The 22,494-nt window shown below is 39.4% G+C and overlaps 1 protein-coding gene and 1 long non-coding RNA gene across 2 annotated transcripts; one reads left to right on the top strand and one right to left on the bottom strand.

The window, feature by feature from the left end:
• Positions 1–12,418: 12,418 nt before the first annotated feature.
• On the bottom strand, positions 12,419–16,041 carry LOC120289379 (protein PLANT CADMIUM RESISTANCE 3-like). The gene is made up of 4 exons (XM_039304185.1): positions 15,720–16,041; positions 15,483–15,554; positions 15,169–15,381; positions 12,419–12,635 (listed from the first exon to the last, which is right to left on the bottom strand). The coding sequence occupies exons 1-4, from the start codon at positions 15,940–15,942 to the stop codon at positions 12,553–12,555; spliced, it is 591 nt and encodes a 196-aa protein (XP_039160119.1). The 5' UTR covers positions 15,943–16,041; the 3' UTR covers positions 12,419–12,552.
• Positions 16,042–19,222: 3,181 nt separating this feature from the next.
• Positions 19,223–19,934, top strand: LOC120289466. Its single transcript, XR_005547478.1, has 2 exons — positions 19,223–19,414; positions 19,568–19,934. It is a non-coding gene; the product is annotated as an uncharacterized LOC120289466 (long non-coding RNA).
• The last annotated feature ends 2,560 nt before the right edge of the window (positions 19,935–22,494 follow it).

Genomic DNA, 22,494 nt, shown 5'->3' with positions numbered 1-22,494 from the left:
AAATTGGAACATTGGATGTCAATACTCATGAATCTTGTAGGCATTATCTGCAAGGGTTTTGTCCAAAATTGTTGTAATTATTAATTTGATCCGTAAGATGTCGGATCATTTTTTAATTATATTAATTTTTGGGTATTTTAATATTATTTAATTATTAAATCATTATAATTATTAATTTGATCCGTAAGATTTTGGATCAGATTTTTAATTATTTTGAAATTTTTTCGTGATGTTTAGGTTTAAAGTAATTGTTAATTTAACCTGTAAGACAATAGGTTATTTTTTTTATTATTTTAATCCTTTATTTGTTAAATATCTTGATTGTTTAGATCTAATGTTTATTTGATAATTACTTGTCTTGGAAAAACACTAAAAATCAAAAAAAAAAATCAAAAATCTTGCATCAGCATGTAGGTTTAATAAATTAAAATTTTTAGGATTACATTTTTAGGGCTGCATTTTTTAGAAATAGGTTAGGGTTAGACCTAAATAATTTTTTTTTTAATAGGTCTTAGATAATGTTTGCATATTTTAATTATCCCATTTTTCTTTTAAAAAATAGTTTTCTAAAATAGGATAGGGTTTAAGTCAAATTAGTCCCTAAAATAAATTAGAAAATTATTCATTTTCAATAGTTAATTAGGGTTTTTATTAATTCCGAATTTCAATTAAAAAATACAAAAAAGTTAGGTGCATAGTTTGCATAATAGGTTCATTTAATTAGAATTTGTTTGTTAGGAAAATTAGATCATGTGGTTAGAATGCATGTTTTAATTTTGAGATAAAAGAAAACCCAAAAAATAATTACTTGCTTTAGTGTGTTGAATTCATTTGGTGCAATTTATTCAATGTTTAATCATGATTGAGTATCTGTGTGATCACCTCATTGCATGATAGTAATTTAGTATGGGCTTAGAAGAGCCCGGGCTAAAGACTTAGTAGTCCATTAGCCTAAATCTAGGTGGTGCACCCAAAATTTAGGTCGTGACAAAAAATGATAGGTGTGTTAACGAAGTTATGATCGTATTCAACACATGACAATAATAGGGAAAAAAATTTTAAAAAAAATCCTATGCCTTTAGTATTTGTGCCAATTTAGTCTTAAACCGTTTATTGGTGTCAATTTAGTCTTAAACATTTTTACTTGGTGCCAATTTAGTCGTTCGATAATTTTAGCCGGATTTTGCTCACGTGGATGTCGAGTGGCTAACGTGGCATGGCTGACATTGATATACATAACTTTTAATAACATTTTTATTTTTATTTTCCTTTTCCTTTTCCTTTTCTTTTTTTTTTTCCCTTCTCCTCCTCCTTGCTCCAGCCGGTCACCATTAGTGACCAGCCACAAGTGACAATTGACCTTTGGCAAGCCTCAATAGCCAATGGTGAGCCTCAAGCCCTCGCTAGAGGCTTGAGGCTCGCCCTCGCGCTAGGCGAGCGAGAGTTGAGCACTCGCCAACCTATGGCAAGTCTAGCTCGAGGCCACTCAGGTCGCAAGGGCTCGACCTTGCCAACCACTAGCAAGGCTTGCCCTCAAGTTGTGTGGGCGAGGGCTTGAGCCCTTGTAGGCGCAACATCATGAACTCTAGCGAGGGCTCAAGCCTTGCCAATCCAATGGCGAGAGAGGTCAGCCTCACCCTTTGCCGGCCGTCTTCGGCTGATTGCCGAAGGAGGAGAAGGAAAGAAAAAATAAAGGAAAAATAAAATAAGATAAAAATTCAAAAAAAAAATATTAAAATATTATTAAAACTTATCCATCTTAGTACTAGCAAGTGCCATATCAACCGATCAACATCCACATTAGTAAAATCTAACCAAAATTAGCCGAATTTACTAAATTGACACCAAATCAAAAGGTTTATGATTAAATTGACACTACTAAAAAATTTAGGACTAAATTGGCACCAACACAAAAGGTTTATGACTTTTTGACACTTTTCCCACAATAATATGGTATTCTATGTAATTTGACCTTCCAATAGCGCCTGTTGGAATGTCGTAGCGTTTGTGTGTTTAATTGGGTCCCTAATGGCAATGGGGTAGAATCTATTGGTACTAAAAGTCACAGTGGACACGCCTGAATCTTCCTAAAACACAGGGCTTAATTCCTTAATCGGCAATGTTAAATAACCTTGTTACAATAGATACAATTTGTAGAATGGGCATTTTATTTCTTTTTTCCAAGAAATTTCTAGCCAACCTTCTTGCAACAGATATTTTTTTTAACATCAAATGGATTAATACTACTTTTAAAAAATAGTAACTTCGAAAGTTTCTTTGTCCTCCACACCCGTTAAATTCTAGGGATTTGTCAGTTCAACAATTTTTCATGGTTATATGGGTGTCCAGAATACAAATGGAATGGATGTTCAAAATGGTGGATATAATCAAGATTTATCGGACTAGGTCTATTTACTTCTTTTGTTTTTTTATTTCTAATTTTTACAGTAGCTTTTGATAAGAATAATGGAAGACAGGGATATTTGGCAATTTAATAGACGAATTATCATTAATCATAAACAAGTGTTGTCCCTTATTTATAACTATAAAAACTTTAACTCATTACTTCGATCACTTATCGATAATGATAGCTCATCATAATAACAACTATAGAGTTAATTCCTTTTTTTTATATATTAAAAATAGCAACATCTCTAATTTCCATTCAAATTGAACAACAGCAACATTGTTTAATAAGTTTTACCCACTATTGAATTTGAACCATTGACTCGCCGCCACATGAAAGCTATACTCTTAAGTTAGATTATCTGTCGTCATACACAAAGAATTCATCCTATCATGAGTTATAAATACCATATTACTTCCAAGCAACACCAATCAAACAGAGAGACGATAAGTTGTGTCCTTTGTTAGCACTGAAACATGCAGAACCAAACAGATTACGTCTTCTTGGGGTTACTATATTTTAGGGTGATCGATTCCTGATTCAATCCGATCTCACCTAGTAACTGAGAATCAGACCAAGAGGAATGATTTCCGATTTCTAGGATTGGGGACCAGATCGAATAGTCCTTGGACTGGGAACCGGACTGGATCGACCGGTCCAGTCCAATGAACCAGTCAACTTGGCGAAGGTAAATCTTTCCCCCTCCCACCTGCTCTCTCTCTCTCTCTCTCTCTCTGCATTGTGGATGTGCCTGCGACTGCGAGCGAGAGGGAGGAGATGAAGTGCGACAATGTCTCCACGGCTTCCAAGGCCTCGTGGGCTCGCTCCTTCAGCATCACCTCTAGCACCGCCAACGCCAGGCGATCCGAGTTCGACTCTGATTCCAGGATCTTCGGCGACTTTGTGGCCTTCTACGATCTCTTGAACAAGCGCCACGCTGATGATATGCGCGTCTTCTCCTTCCCGGAGCTCAAATTGGCACCGGAGAGTTTAGCAGAGCTCTCATGATCGACGAGGGAGAGACGTCTGAGAGTCGAGCAACAGCCAAGAGGGACGAGAAACTTCTGCGACAGAAGGCCGTCACCTGCTTGACGGAGACTCAAGCGAGGTGTGAAGGGAAAGACGAAGACTTTCACGGCGTGTGTAGAGGAGATCTGGACTTATTGCTATTTTAGGGCTTTTTCTATTTTTCAATAAATCAAGAAAAAAAAACAAAAAAACAAAAAAAACAAAACAAAATAGAGTCAATGTCAGTCCGGTTTGGTCCGGTTTGATCCGGTTTTGGGAACCGGACCAACGCTCAGGGAACCATCCAGAACCGGACAGTTTGGTCAAGTTCAGGTGGTTCCCAGGTCTGGTTCTGGACGGTTCCCAGTTCTATCAGTACAATATGATCACCCCTATTATGTTTATGATGCTGGGTCATTTGGAGGCTTGGTCGCTCAGATGAGTTTCAATCTAGTTTTGATATTCTTTTTTGTTCTTTCTAAGTACTGATGGGAGGTCAGGAACGATGAATTACTTAGACAAAGCTCATATTGGGTAATGAACTTACCAATCGAGGGATTGAACCCGTGGTTCTTGAGCTCCCGATGCTCTTGGCAAAACGCGCATGGCTCGCACCAAAGGTGCACGCAACAATCTCCGCACTGGTCGCCGGGGATCAAGTAGAGGCCACGGAGCTTGGTTCGGTAAGTGCATGTGTACCAGAACGAACAATAAAAGAGGTGGAATATCAGGCAGCATAGAGCCCCGGCACATGCACAAGCTGCCAGTTCATTAGCCAAAGTCAAATTGTTAGCTGGAGGAAATCGAACCTTAATCATAGTTCTTCGCCAAGACGAGGTTTTGTCGAGGTTTTTCGCTTTAGGTGCTTCCTCTGTCTATGATCTCCGCGTTCTGGCCAAATGTGATCCACGGACAGAAACATGTGATCAAGCCTTTATTGGAAACAAAGGAGGAACATGATCGATATGTTAGAGATATGGAGAATCTATTACATATATCTCTGACAAAGAACATCATCGGCATGATGTAGCTCATCACACAGCCGACAGAAGCAAGATCGAGTCCCATGAATTTTTAGAGACCTACAATTTGATAGATCGTCGAAGCAACCAAAAAGACCGGTTGTCCACACTCCCACGTTGATGCCGGGAATGTTGAGTATGGGTGTTCCCATGTAGACTGAGGGAGCACTCGCTTCCGGAGGGAATGCCACAGAAGGCGGCATGGCGAGAAGAGGTGGAGGCGCTTTCAAGTCTCCTCCGGGGTTTCGCGGAGCCATTTTGGAGCTAAAATTTGCCTCAGCAAAAGGATGAGAGAAGGCAGAAACTATGGAGCTTCGTCGAGCATCGCCACAAACACCCGGATGCAGCAATATATACGAATATTCACACAACCTTTGAGGATGCTCAAAATACATGTTGACCAGGAACAGAATATTTACGTAGGAAATTCTTCGTGAGTAATGAATGTTTACCCGGGGGAGTATTACGAGCAACATTCTTTTTAACATTTTGACTATGTCAATGTGGAAATTCTCCATCTAACTGAGTTTAAATATACCTCAATCGATCCGAAAGAGAAATATAATAATCGAGGTCGTGGTCTTCCACTAAATGAATTAACAAGTTGGTCAGCATCTTTCATGCACCAAGAAGCGGTCGGGCCAGAAGTTTGTTAACAAGTGTAACCTATGGAATTCATCGGTTTACTGAATAATAGAACAGTCTAAGTCAACTCTATGCCCCTCTCTGTATCGCACACATCCAAAGCAAAGAAACAAACAATCCAAACTTGCGACATCAGCTTGGTTGTTTCTACATCTACGGCTTTTGATTTGAAAATGCGATAAACTGTCTTTTTCGATATTGCACAGCACAACACTTTACAATAAAGAAGAAGAAGTTTTCTGCCCGAATCTTTTATGCCATAAATGCTATCACCGAGAAAGTTAGCACAGTATAATAAGCGGATTATTTGTACTTATTTACCGGCAACTAGTATGAAGAATGATTATGATATTACATATCATTGCCATTTTTAAAATAAAAAAGAAATTCAAATTACATTTTAATAGCCATTTGCTCATTTTATTTAGTCGAATAATCATCAACTACACATTTATGTGTTGTTTATGTTTCCATGGTACCAAAGATCTTTTTTCCTTCTTGTCACCAATCAATTATACAAGAATCGATGTCAAAGATTGTTGCGACCTAACCTTTTTCACGGGGGAGGGAGAGCTTGTTAGGTTTAGGGATACTATCATCTTCCAGCCAACTTCCATTGACTTGGGCTCTCCCAAGCCCATACCCCACGCGACATTGAGCATTCAAATTTTTAATCAATTAAGCCTATGTCAATTTTGATTAAGGAGACACCACTAACCTTTTTGGAATTGGTTAGAAACCTAAGATGCGAGAGGATATCTTATTATTTACGCAATCAAAAATTTTGAACTTGGGGACTTGATTACAATAGTCTTAAGGCTAACGCTCTTTCAATGCCTAACCTAATCATGTGCTAACTAACGCCATAGCAACCTATCAACAAAAATCTAAGGTTTGTCCTTGCCATTCTAGAACAAGGAAGTAACATCCAAATATTGAAAAGCGCAATCAATTATAATTATAATCAAAAGTATGCAACATCCTAAAATTGTCCTTAAAAAAGAAAACAAGACAAAGCAAAACAAGAATCCATATTGTAAGCCCTACAGGCTTAGCCAATTTTAGGTTTTAATTTCTAAGAGTTTTCTAATTTTTTAATGACTTTTTGGGATTTTTAATTTTTAATTATTTTCTAAAACTCTAATTTTTTATTATTGATTTTTGAATTTTCTAAATTTTTTTATTACATCCTAAAGTTTTAAAACTTTATTGTCATTTTCCAAATTTTTAATTTTTTGAATTTTTTTATTTTAAATGAAGGATTTATTCAGAAAATAACGACTGGACCCGACCCAAACGTAGGTTGAACTTGGACTTCGGGTTTTAGCGACGGACATGATTGGGCTTGTTTAAAGCTAAACCATTTCGAAAAGAAACCCATCCAGCCCATTTTTATTGAAATTAAGCACACTAAGCCCATCTCGCTAAGCTCAGCCCAAGCATATCTGAAGATAAAAGCAGCCCGGATTTACCAACCCTAGCTCATTAAACCAATTTGAGCCCAAAGCCCATTAAGCCGATCGGAGCTCCGAATCATCAACCTACAACTTACTAGTCTAGACAACTACAATGCATGAGCTTGAGATTTCCGGCGGGCTCTTGTGACCAAGGACAAAAATAGGTTCCTTGATGGAACCATGCCTTCCTGATGACGACCAAATGCAAGGCATTTTGGATGCCTCCTATTGTAACAAATTAGCGAGCTTGACTAAATTTGTCAAAATTTGAGACCTAGCTCAATGATCTAGCCTACTCTCTTCGTCTTTCAATCTAGCCTATTAGCTATTGAAATACACATGCGAAGAGTGTTAGGTGAAGTCTAGCACTAGAGAACTATCGTGGTGTATAAAAGTTGACCTAGCATTCATTGACCTATATTTTCAAGTGGAAGATGTGTTTAACTAGATATATTGATGAGTTTGACTTGGATTCTCTGTTCAGAAATTTCTCTTGATTAAGATTGAATTTCTGTTGCACGTCTCAACATTAATCTTATAAAAAGAAGTTCGCCAATTAAATAATGAATGCCCCAAAATTACATTAGAAAACTTGAATGTAAGTGGGCTAAGTTGAGCACGGGAACAATTTCGAATTATTGAATCTCCCCATTTGAATTTTGTGCCCCAAAGCCGATCACATCATGCATAACATATGCATATGCCACAACAAAAATATTGAATGGACTATACCCATGCAAATCAAATTCATCTAGACTGTTGGTTCTACAGGCATCACAATAAACCTCAAAACTAACAATGTAATTGTTATTGATTCATGATTTGTAGTCCATGCAATAACCTTTTACTTACAATCACACCGTCTTTACAATGACACCATCTCATTTGTATTTAAGAAGAGGGAAAATCACCATAAGTATCGATCAAGTATTAGATAATTGTCCAAATTTCCTAGCACCACATTGGAAAGAGCACAAAGATACCAATTGCAAATAAGAAAAGAGAAACATCACAAGAAGTATCAATCAAGTTTTCTAAAATGAGAGGATGAGATGACAGTTGGGAATAAAATGGATCAACTGTTGCAATAGTTGGCCGAGAGAAACCTCAACGCACCATGTCACCAGGAATTGATGGAGGAACCGTCACTCCAACTAGCCGACTCATTTGCTCAGTATTGGCCGCCCATCCTACATTGCGTCACATATGTAAATGTCACGGCCCGAAAGAAGGCCGATCCGAGAGGTTCTCGGAGGGCGATCACGACTCACCCGTCGTCCTCCTGCTCTCACTTGAATTCCCACCAAGACTTCTCCCCGAAGTTTCCAAGGGCGGGCGACACCGTCATTTCGCCTGATTCTAGAAAGTTTCCTTTCATTAATGTCGGTAGACGGTAGTTGAATATTTATGTTGATAGTTGAGGCAGTGAGATCTCATTTGCCGGATGAAAAGTAGATCAACGAATGTAATTCGAGGCCCTCAACTATAAAAAGGGGTGTCCTCCCTCATTTGTAATCATCCAATCCATTTCAGAAATATCAAAGCTTTCCTTTCCTTTTAGAGCTCCTCTCTCTAACTTTCTCTCTCAACGATCCGGGTAAGCGAGCGGGTAGGCGTTCGATCGAGCAAGGCTTGGCTTGGGTGATCCAAAGTTGCCCGAGTCGCCGCGCGGTCACAATCCCAATCGATCGGCCCGTGACAAGTGGTATCAGAGCAGGAATCCGTCCAGTAAGCAAGTGAGCAAGTCGGAGAATCGGACTCCTCGCTCAAGTGCGGGTCAAGCAGATAAGTCCTAGTGGATGGGTGCTAGGACGAGTCGGCTTCTCGCCGAGCGGAATGCGAGTTAGAGAAGAACTAAACCCTTGCTGAATGGGGATAACGTTCTTGGATTGATCGGTGAATACGAAGAAGAGGTCTACTGCCACATTTTCAACAAGAAGAGAACCTCCATTGGTCTGCTAGGGTCAAGATGCTGGTTAGGCTGAAATGGTGCTGCCAAAAAGATGCAGTTGGCGAAAAATGTCGCACTTGCCAAAAAGCGCAGGTGACCGAAGGGCTGAACAGCTGAGATCAAAAAAGGCCACCAATGGAGTAAAACCTATTTTGTTGGGCGAGCGTGACCGTTCGATGTGAATTCCCAAAAGTGGCACATCAATGGTTAATTTACGCAAGGAAGCGACAGAGTAGAGATCGCAGCAAGGGTGTTGCGAATGGAGTGGGGGAGAATGCCACAGTCCGTGAATCCTCCCGTACTCGTGACACTTGTGAGTGGCGCTTGTGGTTATATGGTGAAGAGTGTGAGGCAGAAGGGTAGAACACAACTGGCCCGTGGGAGTGGCATCAGGACAGTTGGTGCTAGGAGTTCTGGGATAGAAAGATTATATCACTTAGGAGCTCAAGACGGGGTAGGCCTCCCGTGCATAAACTGGTCGGGAGCCGATGCCGCTCTCCGACGAGGCCATGGCAGCCGAAACCGGTTGTTGTGCCTAAAGAGAACTCGCTGTCTTACTCGATGGACTAGACGCCCGAGCGAAACTGGGTGTGGTAGGATCTCACACGAAGAATCATTCACCGTATCATTCGTGGAACAGCTAAAGAAGGAAGGCTAGCTGGCGAATTTCGCTCGCTAGGCGCCCACGGGTCGTTCCGAGGCCAAGGAAACTCTCGGCCCGTGACATAAACATGTAACTTATCAATCACACCCACTACACACATTCAATTTTAGGATTTCATTTGTTTGTGGAAAATAAATGATTTGAAAATATTTTCCTAAAAACGATTATCTATAATGCTTGAAATAATTAGTTAATAAAAATGTTATTATCATTAACAACTATTTATTTCTAAATATTTTTTAAATTAATAATATAATATTTTATTATCATTAACAACTATTTATATCTAAATATTTTTTAAATTAATAAGATAATATTTTTCATTCATTCATTTTTGTAAGTGATACAAGTAATCATTTTTACAAAAATATTTTCTAAATTAATCATTTTTTTTCAAAACAAATGATGCTATTACCATGAACAACTGTGATTCCCCTTAAATTGTTTTTGCCGCTGTATTGAGAACTTACCGATAGAGGGATCCAACCCATGATTTTTGAGCTTTCGATACTCTCTGGCAAATCGCGCATAATTCGCACCAACAGTGCAAACAACAGTCTCCGCACTTGCTTGGTCCGGTAAATGCAAGTACACCAGTATGAGCAGCCAAAACAGTGGCATAGGCAGCACTTAAGCCCCGCGACACAAGTTGCAAGATTTGCTAGCCACAGTTAAAATTAGCACGAGAAATTAAGCCCTCAATCACATAGTTTAGTAAAGACAAACGTTTTGTCAAGGTTTTTCATTTACAAATGCCTTCTCTGTCTATGATCGTGGCGTTCCGGCCGAACGTGATGCAAGCATGAACTTAATAAAAGATCATCACAAAGTCAACAAAAGCAAGATCGAGTCTTGTAAACCTATATGAAAAAGACTTACAACTCGTCATATTATCGCAACAATTGAAAAGACCGGTGGTCCACATACCGGTGTTGCTGCGAACAAGATGCACTGGCGCTCCTACAAATGACAAGCCAACGTACACCTGCTAAGTGTATGCCACGGGAGGCGGGACAACGACCAGTGCCAGATGCGATCTCGTGCCGTCATTGGGGTTCGGGGGACTCATGTTGGAGCTAAAGTTTCCCTCACCAAAAGGCCAAGAACAAAAAAAGATGGAGCTTCGTCAACAGGAGGCAGGCATTGCCCGCATATAGCTCCCAATGGAAACTGCCACCTTATTTGTCATACATATCCGGACGCTTCGAAGGAGTACGTTTTTCCTCTCATTTTCCTTTCTGCCGATTGATTTGGCCTCTAGCACATGGATGGTCTCTCATAATAGGCTTTTACATTTCCAAATGGATAAATTAGGGGGAAAGTATAAAAAAATACCAACTTAGTTCTAAACATTTCAATTTAGTCAATTTAGTCCTAAATATTTTTACATTTTGCCAATTTAGTCAATTAGGCTAATTTTGGCTAGAAAATGATAACATAGACTCCAATATTTCTATATGGATGGCATTAACATAGTCAATTTTTTTAAAATTGAATTTTGAATTATTTTTTCTTTTTTTTTTCTCTTTTCATTTGGCTAGCAAGGGTCGCCAGCCATAAGACAAGGGCCAACAAGTCCTCACCAGCTGTTGGTTACAGCCTTCATAGCCTCATTGACCACAGCTGGAAAGGCCTTGCCTAAGGCCATCACGGCCTTGCTGGCCGCGAGTGAGAAAATGACGGCCCTTGCCTAGATTTGGCGGAGCTTACTAGCCCTCATTAAGGGTGTGCATGGTTCTGCTGGGCAATTCTCGACCTAGAACTAGGAACCGTTCGCCAAGAATCGGTTCCGAAAAATTGGAAACGGGAATCACCCGCTAGTTACATGGATCCACCCGGGAACCGAATCACCAATTCGGTCTGATTCCCGGGTGAATCCATAGAATCGGTCCAACCTCCGCGCCTTCCCCTTTTCACCTTCCCCATATCTACTTATTTTGGCTCTCCTGACCATGGTAGCTTTATTCTCCTCAAGTACTAGCGCCGCAGCGGCAGCGATCGTGACCCTCATGTCGCTTCCGTCCCAACCACCATCACCATCTTTGCCACCGCCTCTACCGTCTCTTGCTCCTCCCTCGAGACTAACAATGAAGAGGACAATAGGGACGATGAGCCATTCTTAGACTTGGAGTTTGCCCTTATCCCCAAAAATGAGGACGATTGGGGGAGGCCTGAGGAGGGGGAGGAGGAAGAGGGGAGGTAGAAGTGGGACGAGCCCAACAATGAAGAGGACGACAGTGACAGTGAATGCAGAGGTGGCGATAAGGATGGCGACGACGTGGAGAGAGAGTTCAAGTTCGAGGGGGGAAAAGAGAATCAACTCATTGTTTCGCCGAGTTCGAACTAGGACTCAAAGGGAGATGAATAGATCTTGAGGTAAATTAGAGAGGAAGAGGGAGCTTGGGGAGATTTTGAACTAAGAGAGACGAGATGGAGTAGAACATTAGTGAATTGAGACAAAATAGTGATTGGAGCCCTAAATTTTAGATTTGCAAATTTCGAATTTTTTAATATTAAAAATTAATATATTATTATAATATAATCGGTCCAGTCCGAGTGGGCGGGTGGCGCAGATCCGCCAATGGAACCAGGAATGAACCGGTACCCACCGGTTCCATAAATTGGAACCGGGAACCGGACCAGTTCCCTTAGGAACCACTGGGTCCAGGCAGTTCCGGTCCGATTCCGGGTGGTTCGGGTGGGTTCCGATTCTTTTGCACACCCCTAGCCCTCACCCAATGGCTAGCAAGTTCCATTCTCATTTTTCTATTTTGCCAACTGCTTTAACTTTTGGCACATCAATGGGCTCCGATGATGGGCTTGTACATTTCCGAATAGAGAAATTGATTACGACTCAAATCCTACGTTCCATAGCAGGAGTGACACCCTTAGATAATGCCTACATAATACAATTTGCTCTAGTAGCCCTCCTTAACCTTGTAATATATATACACACATCTTTTTCTGTCACGTTCAACGGTTTGCTTTTCTTGGTTGTCTGACGGGATCATCGGTCAACACAAAAGCCAGAGAATAACGGCTCTTTTTTGGTCGTCAATCTATGACCTTTACGGTCTGTACAATATGAGAAGCCAACCGACCATGCAATTATCATCGTGATCTATGAACCACGACTTAAATAAGTTAGCCTTCTCGAATCTACCTTGTAATCCGCTGTAAGGATCATTCCCTTCAATTTCAAGGTTTTTATGATATAACTTGAGATAGCATAGCTTATTTATATTACAATGGAGTACGAAATTACGACTTCCAGTTCTGGAAATTACAACAGAGCCCCGAAACTAAAATAAAAGCCACACAAAGTACTCTCAATCGCTTGACTGGCTCGGCTAGGTTTTCCTACGCTTTTGAAAGGGAAGGTTGGCCCGAGAGATCCCTCAACGAATCATGCTGCCGGGAACTGACGGAGGGTCCATGGTTTCAACCTGCCGAGTCCTTCGTTCCTGGTTAGCAACCCATCCTACGCATCACAATAGTGTTTCGTAAGAAAACATCTAACTGATCATATTCATATCATATAAGTACATAAGTATCTTCGAGTAAGGCTAGGTGTATTAAGATTGGTCTATGAAATTCATGAAATAAACATCTAACCGGTCACAAGCGTCTTGTATTCAACACTCGCCAATAATATGGTATTCTATGTAATTTGAGCTGCCAAAATGCATGTCAAAATCTCAAAGCATCTATCTTTACTTAGGCCTCTAATCGCAACTGAGTAGAATCTATTGGTATCAAAAGTGAAATTGGACTTGCCCAAATCTTCCTAAAACACAGGGCTTTGGCAATCTTAAATAACCTTGTCATAAGAGATTTTATACATGGGACATTTTCTTTCTTTTTTTAAATTAAAAAAAAAAAAAGCCAACCTTCCTCCAACGGATCTTTTTAACATTAAATGGATTGATGCTAGATTAAAAAAAAAAAAAAAAAAAAAGACAAGTGCATTGAAAGTCTTAAAACTTGTCGTAAAAGTATAATTGAGTCTTAAAACCTTCAAAAAGTGAAAATAAGTCTTGAAAATTGTCACGAAAATGCACTTACATTCTAAGCATTTCAATTAGAGCAATTAAGTCTTAAAATTTATCAAATTAGTCCAATCATGTCATTTCATTGATTGCACATTTTAAAAGTTTTAGAATTCGATTGCACTTTCTTGACAAGTATTAGATTTTGATTGTACTTTTTTGAAAGTGTTAGAACTCAACACTTTGAAGGTAAGTTTTAGAATTTGATTATACATTTTGAAATTTTTAGGATTAAATTAATTCTAGTGTACTTATAAAAAAAATGATGACTTCAACAGTTGCTTTAGCCTCCACAACCCTTAAATTTCAGGAATTTTTCATTTCAACAATCTTCTTATACGGGTATCCAAAATACAAATGGGATCGATGTTCAATATAATGGATAGAATCATGATTCATCGGACTAGGTCTATTTACTTTTTCTTTTGTTTGTTGATTTGTAAGTTTAAGAATAGATTTGATAGGAATAATGGAATATTTGGCAATTCAAGAGACAATATTCTAATTGTCCATAAACAAGTGCGCCGCCTTATTTTATTACTAAGACTTATTATTCCGATAACTTATCAATAATAATAGCTTATCATGATAAAAACTATAGAGTTTGTTCCTTTCTTTTAAGAATTAAAAATAGCACTATCGAATTTACCAATGGAATCTAATAAGTTTAAACTACTATTGAATTTGAACCATTCAACCCTCGCAAGCAATACTCTAACCACTAAGTTAAGTAAAATCATCTATCTTCACAACAACAAACTTGGATTTGAACCATTCAGTCCTCGCCATATGAAAGCAATACTCCAACCACTAAGTTAAGTTAGATTATCTATCTTCACAACAAGAAACTTGGATTTGAGATGTTCAGTCCTCGCCAGATGAAAGCAATACTCTAACCACTAAGTTAAGTTAGATTATCTATCTTCACAACAAGAAACTCAAAAGAACTCTTCATATTGTGAATTATAAATCCCATATTACTTCCAAGTAATACCAATCAAACGGAGAGAAAAGCAGTTGTGTCCTTCGTTAGCACAGAAACATGCAGAACCAAACGGACCACATCCTATTAGGTTGCGTTTGGCAGTCGGGATATGATTTATCATATCCTACGTTTGGTGCTCGCTTAAGACAGTCAGATATAAAGGGGATATAAGCAAAATAAAATTATCCCATGGGAGATGGGATAAAGGTGGATAAGATTTCTAATATTCATAATAGGAAAGTTATTTTTCTCAAATAACAAACTTATTAAATTAACAAATTGAAATTATATTTCAATATAAATAATATTTGAATTCTAATTTAAGAAATTAAAAATAAAAACAATAAAAATTTATTTTTAATTAATCTTATTTTAATTTATATATTCAACTTTAATTATATCTTATAATAAACATTCAATTTATAAATTAAATACTTATATTTATTATATATTTTAGGTATTTTTGTATTTTAGGTATGTTAGTACAATTTACTATTTGATAAAAATTTATTAAAGAATGATGAAAGAGGAAAAAGAAATAATAAAGAAAATAATATAAAAAAGAGGTAAAATAAAATACAAATAAAATAAAAATAAATCAAGGAATAGTGTAACAAGAGATTTTCATCATATCTATTTATGAACATTTCGGTTCATTTATAAGGATATGTTGCATATATATATATGATGTGAATATATCCGACTTTAATATTGTGATTCACCAAACAATAGACAGGATATAAAAAAATCCAAAGATTTCATATTCTATCCTATCTAGTCCTATTCAGATTAGAAATTCAGACGACCAAACGTAACCTTAGGATTATTGTGTTTCTTATGTCGAGTTCTTTGGTGGCTTATGGTCGCTTAGATGGGTTTCAATCTAGTTTCGATGTTCTTTTTTGTTCTTTTTGAGTATTGACAGGAAGTCAAGAACGAAGAATTACTTGGACGAAGTACAAATAGGGTAATGAATTTACCAACAGAGGGATCGAACCCGCGGTTCTTGAGCTCCCGATACTCTTGGCAAAGCGCGCATGGCTGGCACAAAAGGTGCACGAAACAATCTCCGCACTGGTTGCCAGGGATCGAGAAGAAGCCGCGGAGCTTGGTCCGGTAAGTGCATGTGTAGCAGAACGAACAAATACATAAATTGCATACCATGCAGCAAAAAGACGCGGCACGCATACAAGCTGCCAATTCATTAGCCAAGGTCAAATTGTTAGTAGGAGGAAATCGAACCTTAATCATAGTTGTTCGATAAGACAAGGATTCGTTGAGGTTTTTCGCTTACTGATGTTTCCTCTGTCTATGATCTCAGCGTTCTGGCCGAACGTGATGCACGGGCAGACACAGGTGATAAAGCCTTCGTTGAGAACAAAAATGGAAGATGATCAATACGTTAAGAGTTATGAAGAATTTATTATATATATCTCTAACAAATAACGTCATCGGCATGACAAACCTCAATGCACGATTGACAAAGCAAGATCGAATTCTGCGGAATTTTTGTTTGGAGAAAAAGACTTACAATTGGGTATATCGCCGAAGCAAGCACAAAGACTGGTGGTCCATTCTCCCACGTTGGCATTGGGAACGTTGTGACCAGGTGCTCCTGCGTTGACGCGTGGAGGAACATCTTTGATGAAGTGTGCCGTGGCGGGGGTCGCTTGCACCCGTCCCGCGGCCGCTTGCGCCACTCCCGCGACCGCTTGCACCTCTCCCAAAGTGTCTGAAGAAGCGTCCTCGTCCATCACCTCTCTCTGGATCTCACTCCTCTTCTATAGAAGCCGCAACTTGCCTAGAAGAAAAGTCAAACTCGACAACCAACAAGCTGGAAAGTTAGCAGGAGGCAAGTTTGTGCCATAAATGAGGAGGCCTCCACCAACTTTGGTAGCTTATATAAAGGAGCAACCATAAATGAGGAGGCTTCCACCAACTTTGGTAGCTTATATAAAGGAGCAAGGATCCTGTTTCGCCGATTTCAGTTGTCGTAACGAAATATTTTTCATTAAATATTTTTTTTTATTTAAGGAGGCTCAGATTCTATAGTAGTATTAGATAGAGAGGGTCAAAAGCAAACAAATATAAATATAATAGTCTTGAGTCTAATGAAATCATTCAATACAAGCTCGAAATTAATGATGACAAGTTTCAAAATCTAATCAATAGCCTGATTCAAACACCCTTCAATATATTAATAAAAACTCACAAGATCAAATGGATTACACAACGTTGAAATTTAATCCACAACGTTAATGATAGAAATGACTAGATGGGTTAGAGGACACAACGTTGGAATTAATTCGACAATGCTGGACGGTGAAAAGAACATTGGGTAGGTACTGTCACAACGTCGAAATGAAATCTAATCAACGATATCGAACGTAGAAGCAATACCAAGAAGGCATTGCTCCTTGATAGATTCGATGATATACTGTCGAAATCTAATCAACGACGCTGGATAGTTGTTGCGACTTACCCCTCGGAGGAGGGAATATGTTAAGGACTCTTACCTAAAGGACGAGCCTACGGCCAATGATCAGCACGAGTTTTCCCAAATTCATACCTCGCACAACATTAAGTGTTCAAATTAAGAGTATGAAAATTTTCTAAAAAATGAGTCACCACAAGCTTATTGAGATTGGCTAAAAACCAAGTGGGGTATATGAATGTACTCTCTTCTTACGCAATTAGAGAATGTAAAGTCAGGGACTTAATTGCACTAATTAATCAATTAGTGTCTTTTTAGTACATAATCTTGTTCATTTACACTTGTCCACTAACATGTAAGGTGATTATGCAAATACACAATCATTAAAATAATAATTAGCAGCCAAGGAAAGCGTTAAATAAATTGCATGTGAGAGCAAATATTTAACATTATCAAATAAGGAGCATGCCATTGCTAACTAAGCCAAAGGAAACCATCAACATATAGAAAGTGCGCAATTAAGGAATATTTGTCTTTAAGGACTTAGTCAATTTTGAGCATAATTATAAATTGAAATGCTTTCACTTTTTAGGAAAAAATAGCCCAATGGATTAATTTTATCCTTTTCAGGGAATTTTTATTTTTCTGATTTTCGGAATTTTCATGAAAAAATGAATTTTCAAATTATCCAAAAATTCTGGATTTTATAATTTTATTTTAAAAAAATATTTTTCGAATTTTTAAATATTTTCTGAAAGTTTCTCAATTTTCACAAATTTTTGGATTTTTATGTAAAATTTTGAAATTTTGAATTTTGAATTTTTTAATATTTAATATCATTATATACGGGAAGCGGTTCGGACCGGATGAATCCGATCCGGCCCGTTGACCCAATCCGACAACCCGGACTCGACCCAATTAAAAAACTATTTCTTAAAACCTTTTTTTTTAATTTTAATATTAATATTTTAATTACAACTTTTCTTTTTCTTTCTTTTTTTCTCCCCCTTTGATCTTCTTCTTCACGTGCTTTCTTCCCCAACGGTTTCCTCCCACGCCCGAAGCTTGCTTCCCACCGGAACAACACCTTCACCGACGCGGCTATCCTTGGTCGCCGGTGACCGTACAACCGCCGATCCTTCACCACCCGCCGGCCATCCATCCCGACCGGCGTCGACCACCGCCGGCCACAAACTCCGGCAAGCACTAATCTATTTACCAGAACCAAGAAAAATCGTCGCCAACTCGACGGTACCCAACCATTTTGCGACAATCACGTAGAAACACAGCGAAAACATAAAAATCTGACATGATTCCACGAGTATATAAACGAACACGAAACGATCTCGAGTTGAAAGCAGGGACTGTTCTCCGGTTTTCTCTAGGGCATTTGGTCAAACACGTGGTACGCAGTGGCTGCAAGGGAGATATTGAACATCTTTTGCACTCAAATCCGGACATAGACCCAACAGAAGCCATCAGACAAACCAAAACAACCACATCAGCTCTCCCAAACTTAGCACGCCTATGGACCCCAAAAAAAAGAAAAAAAAAACGAGTTGTTTCACAGTTCTGCCAAAACAGGACAAGACAATGGTTTGCGGAGTGAGTGTCCAGTTCCAGGCCCCTACCCGGTTCGGGGGCGGTGAACAATGGGCGAGCTCGATAGATCGGGTTACGTCCGGTTGCCCCGCACTCCTCCGAACCGGCATCCTCGGGAAATCAACGCAACTCGCAGCAAATCAAAATAAAACTCAGAGAAACCTACGTAGGGAGAGTCACGCGTCGTCGAGGGTCGGCAGTCGAGGTCCGAGCGCGACGATCGATCGTCGTCGTCTTCTTCGGTCGGAGCTCGAGGCTAGCGCACGTTTGTCTCTTATCTCTCGCTCCACGATTCTTGCTTTGCGATCTGCTTCCAGCCAAGAAAAGGGAGGTACCCCTCTCTGCGTGTGGAGAGGCTGCAGAGAACACCCCCCAAAACTTTTTCTCGACCAAAACCCGCAGAAAAAAACCAGGACCCCCTCTCTCACAGTCTCTCTCTCCCTACACCGAGGGCTCTCTCTCTCTCTCTCGGTTGCTCTCCCTCAGCCAAAGAAGAAGCCATCTCAACAGCTTGCTTCCCTTGGCACCAAAACCAGAAAAAGCTTCACGCAAAAAACTCGTCTCCTCCCCTCACTCGCTCTCTCTCTCTATTTTAAGCCTCTAATTGATTATCCAATCCTTTAGCACGGCACTTTCAAGTGGCTCGAGACTTTCTCTTGTCACAATTCTGAAAATCCCTCAAAGTCTCCCTGATCACTGTTGGAGTCAACACCTAACGTTGAGTCGGTGAAAGAAGAAAGTCACTTGTGCAGTTTGAAAGGTTAAAAATAGTGGGCTGGTTGAGTCCGTTGAAGAGCTTTAGAGAAAAGCATGCGGTTTATAAGATTGACAAAAGGAAGAAACACAACTTGACAGCAGGATGACGTGGACTCCTTAGTAGTGAAGAAAAAGTTTCGGCAACTCTCAGTCCACACTGAAGTCGGCAACTGAAGGCGGTGAAACTTGAGCCTATAAATAAGGCTTCACGAGAAGCATTTGAAAAAGGCCGAAAGGTCTCAGGGAGGCTCTACAGCCTCAAGCCACCGCTGGCAAAGCAGAATAGACCGACTGAGTGTCACACCCCAAAACCAAAAATTCTGAATTTGAACCTCAAACCCATAAATTACTTCGACTGGATGAACGAGGAGCTTAGTCTCTTACTGGGCGTTGCGTTATGGAGTCAAATTGGCTTGGCGAGGCATTCGAGACATGTGCGTGCTAAAACTCCTTTTCTTTCTTCTTCTTTCTTTTCTTTTTGGTCGAGGGAGCTCTAAGCTTCTATTTAGCCTAGCCCCCTCCCCTCTCACTTTTGTTTTATTGACTTTTCAACTTCTTTTTCTTATTCTTCTTGTGGGGCCCACTAGCCTAATATTACACTGAGAATAGAGAGACTCAGGGAAAGAGCCTCAGGCTAGGGAGATAGCCTCACACCACGCGTAGACAAAGAACCTCAGGCCAGAAAAGAAGCCACCAGATGCAAAGGTGAGTTTTGGGGAAGCCACATGCATGTGAGCTTCGGGAAGACTCTAGCAACGAGAGCTTTGGAATAGGAAGTCACTAGATGCAACAATGAACTTCAAGTGAGCCTCAGTAGCTCTATGTGAGCGAGTTCTTCCTCCATGTTTGATAAGGAAAAATAGAATAGCTAAGTGTGTGCATGTACTGGTTAATTTTGAGTCTTTTGAGTATGTGATTAGAGAGAATATATTGTAATAATTGTGTTAAGAGTGATTATTCTGAGTGATTTATTTGTAACGGAGTCTAGTATAACGTGTCTTTGAGTCGTCTATTACAATTCTCTCGTGTAACCACCACAACGCTTCCGTATATCTTATAAGCTGCACACTCTACAATTAGTATCGGAGAGCAAAGGGTCGCATGCCCTACAATCACAGGAGCAGGGGTGTGCAAAATGGATCTCGAGAATGTTGGCTAGATTACTGGTTCCTAAAAGTAAAATTAATGTCCGGGCGATTTGGTTGTGATTTCAAGGGAGAATCGAACTTGACCAATTATATATATTTTTATTTCTTAAAAAATAAAAGTAACTATTTATTATTATTATTATTTCTTCTTAACATATAGAATGAAGTAGCGGGAAAAAAAAAGTGACAGGTTTCATTTGATCGGACAGGAATCGAACCGGATTGAGAACAGTTCAGCCCTATTCGGAGGTCTAGCTCTCATTCATTGGCAATTTAGATTCTAACCACACCAAGGGGCATAGGATAACTTTGGCTCGGCTCTCACAATGGGTTTTCATTCGATGCATGGACTCCTCTCGCCCCGTACCACCATCCTTAAGTTATGAAACATTTGGTCATTGGTGTGGAACTCCTATAAAGGGTTGTTGGCACCGGTCGCTCGTTCTCACTGTTTTGACGATAAAAAAAGAAAAAAAAATGCCAATACATATAGAAGGCAATTTCTATTTATTTTACCACCAAAACAAAGAAAATCTCTATTTATTTTTCCACTCCGTGTGGCCTTGCCGGGTGCGTTTCCCTTTACCCGTGAAGGGTGGTACGAAAGAATGTTCCGATTGTATGAAAAGATTGGACAAACGTGGGGCCCGTGGAGGGGACTGGACCCACGTGGTGGAGCCCGCCCGCCCGTCCCGGTTCACATCGGATGGTCGTGATGGTTCACCCTCCCGTCGGCAATCATGACTCTGTCTTGTCCCACGATGTTGATTGCACTGGTCATTCGATGGGCCCCGCGGATTCAATAAGGCATCGTGGCTTGTCAAGAGAAGAGGAAGGGCCACGAGATAACGAGCTCCTCTTTTTGTCGGGAATAAGCGGTGGGGTCGGTCGACAGCGAATAGAGAAAATGCGTGAGAGAGAAGGAGGAGGAGGGAAGGCCGGCGGACGGGCCACAGCAAAGAGGGGACATGGACTAGGTCCAAACGAGAAAGAGGAAGAAGGGAAGAGAAAGACGGTCGAACCAGCCTACCCTTGGCTTGGTCTCGCTTTTTATAACTTTCGATTTTTTAATGATTTTTATTTGATTTTTAAAAAATTTAATAATTAGTGATAGTAACATAAATGCTCCTAATGCCTATGTGCAATGCATTTTAATGAAAACATACTCGATGAAAATTATTCATTTTACTTTTCTTTTAATTAACTATTTTTTAATAATAAATTTATTAATTTAATTTTTAAAAATTCAGATTTTCTTTTTTTAATTAATACTAGTGATGCTAATGCTCCTAAAGTCTATATGTGATGTAATTTATTGAAAATTAATTTTTATTTAGGGTTAAAAATTAATCCCTAATTTTCTATATGATAAAGCCATTAATAAAATGGTCAAATTTAGGTATCAACAATAGCATAAATGATACGAAGAACGTACTAGTCTTATATGGGTTTAAGGATACAGCGTCGGAATTTAATCAATGAAGCTGGACGGTGGAAATGATACCGGGAAGGCATTGCTCCTAGATGGGTCTGATGACATAACGTCGGAATTTAATCAACAATGCTGGATAGCAGAACAACACTGGAATCTAATTAACAGCATTATCTAGAATATAGACACTCACCAGAATTGAATCAATGATGGGAATCCAAAACTATAACTAAACTAAGCTAGACTAAAAGTACTTATAGGATAAGATAAATTATTTTGATGTGTTGTTTGGGCGGGTCTCTTCTTTGGATTGTCTGTGGTATTTATAGGACAATCTAGTACCCATCGGTCGATTGATTCTCCCTTGAAAGTCACTCCTAATTTCTCCCATGTTCTTTGCTTAACCGCTTTATCCACATGTTATTATTTCCTAACTTGTTGACGATGCTCGCACGACTTGTTTAGCAAGTAATAACCCCTCTTTCAATATTGCACGCCCTTTTGAGCACCAACTGTTCCCGCTTAAATCTTGATACCAATTATATCTGAATTTTACGTCAAAAGTAGTATCTCTTAGACTGGACACGCGACAATCATTGTCTTACCATTAAATCACGCATCTCTACTTGTAGGCCCGTCGACATCCAGCCTAAGGGTTCTTGAAAACCTTGGCCATTCTTTGTCTCTATGACTAATATGGGCAGAATTTGCTCTCAAGGGGGGCTTTCATCCGATGCATGGACTCCTCTCGCCCTATACCACCATCCTTAAGTTATGAAACTTCTGGTCACTGGTGTAGAACTCCTATCAATGGTTGTTGGCACTGGTTGCTCGTTCTCACTTGTTTGATGATAAAAAAAGAAAAAAAAAAAAAATGCCAAGACATATAGAAGGCAATTTCTATTTATGAAATTTATTTTTGATTTTTTGTGAA

The sequence above is a fragment of the Eucalyptus grandis genome, chromosome 11 (assembly GCF_016545825.1).
Source record: "Eucalyptus grandis isolate ANBG69807.140 chromosome 11, ASM1654582v1, whole genome shotgun sequence".
NCBI classification, from domain to species: Eukaryota; Viridiplantae; Streptophyta; class Magnoliopsida; order Myrtales; family Myrtaceae; genus Eucalyptus; species Eucalyptus grandis.
This window is presented reverse-complemented; position numbering and strand designations above follow the sequence as displayed.

Bases quoted from the DNA above. Each gene is read 5' to 3' on its own strand.
- LOC120289379 (XM_039304185.1), bottom strand. From the start codon at position 15,942: ATGGACGAGGACGCTTCTTCAGACACTTTGGGAGAGGTGCAAGCGGTC. The intron at 15,555-15,719 runs GTAAGTCTTTTT...TTCTCAACGAAG, and splicing joins CTTCGGCGATATACCCAATT to GCTTTATCACCTGTGTCTGC. The intron at 12,636-15,168 runs GTAAATTCATTA...TGTGATGCGTAG, and splicing joins CGGGTTCGATCCCTCTGTTG to GATGGGTTGCTAACCAGGAA.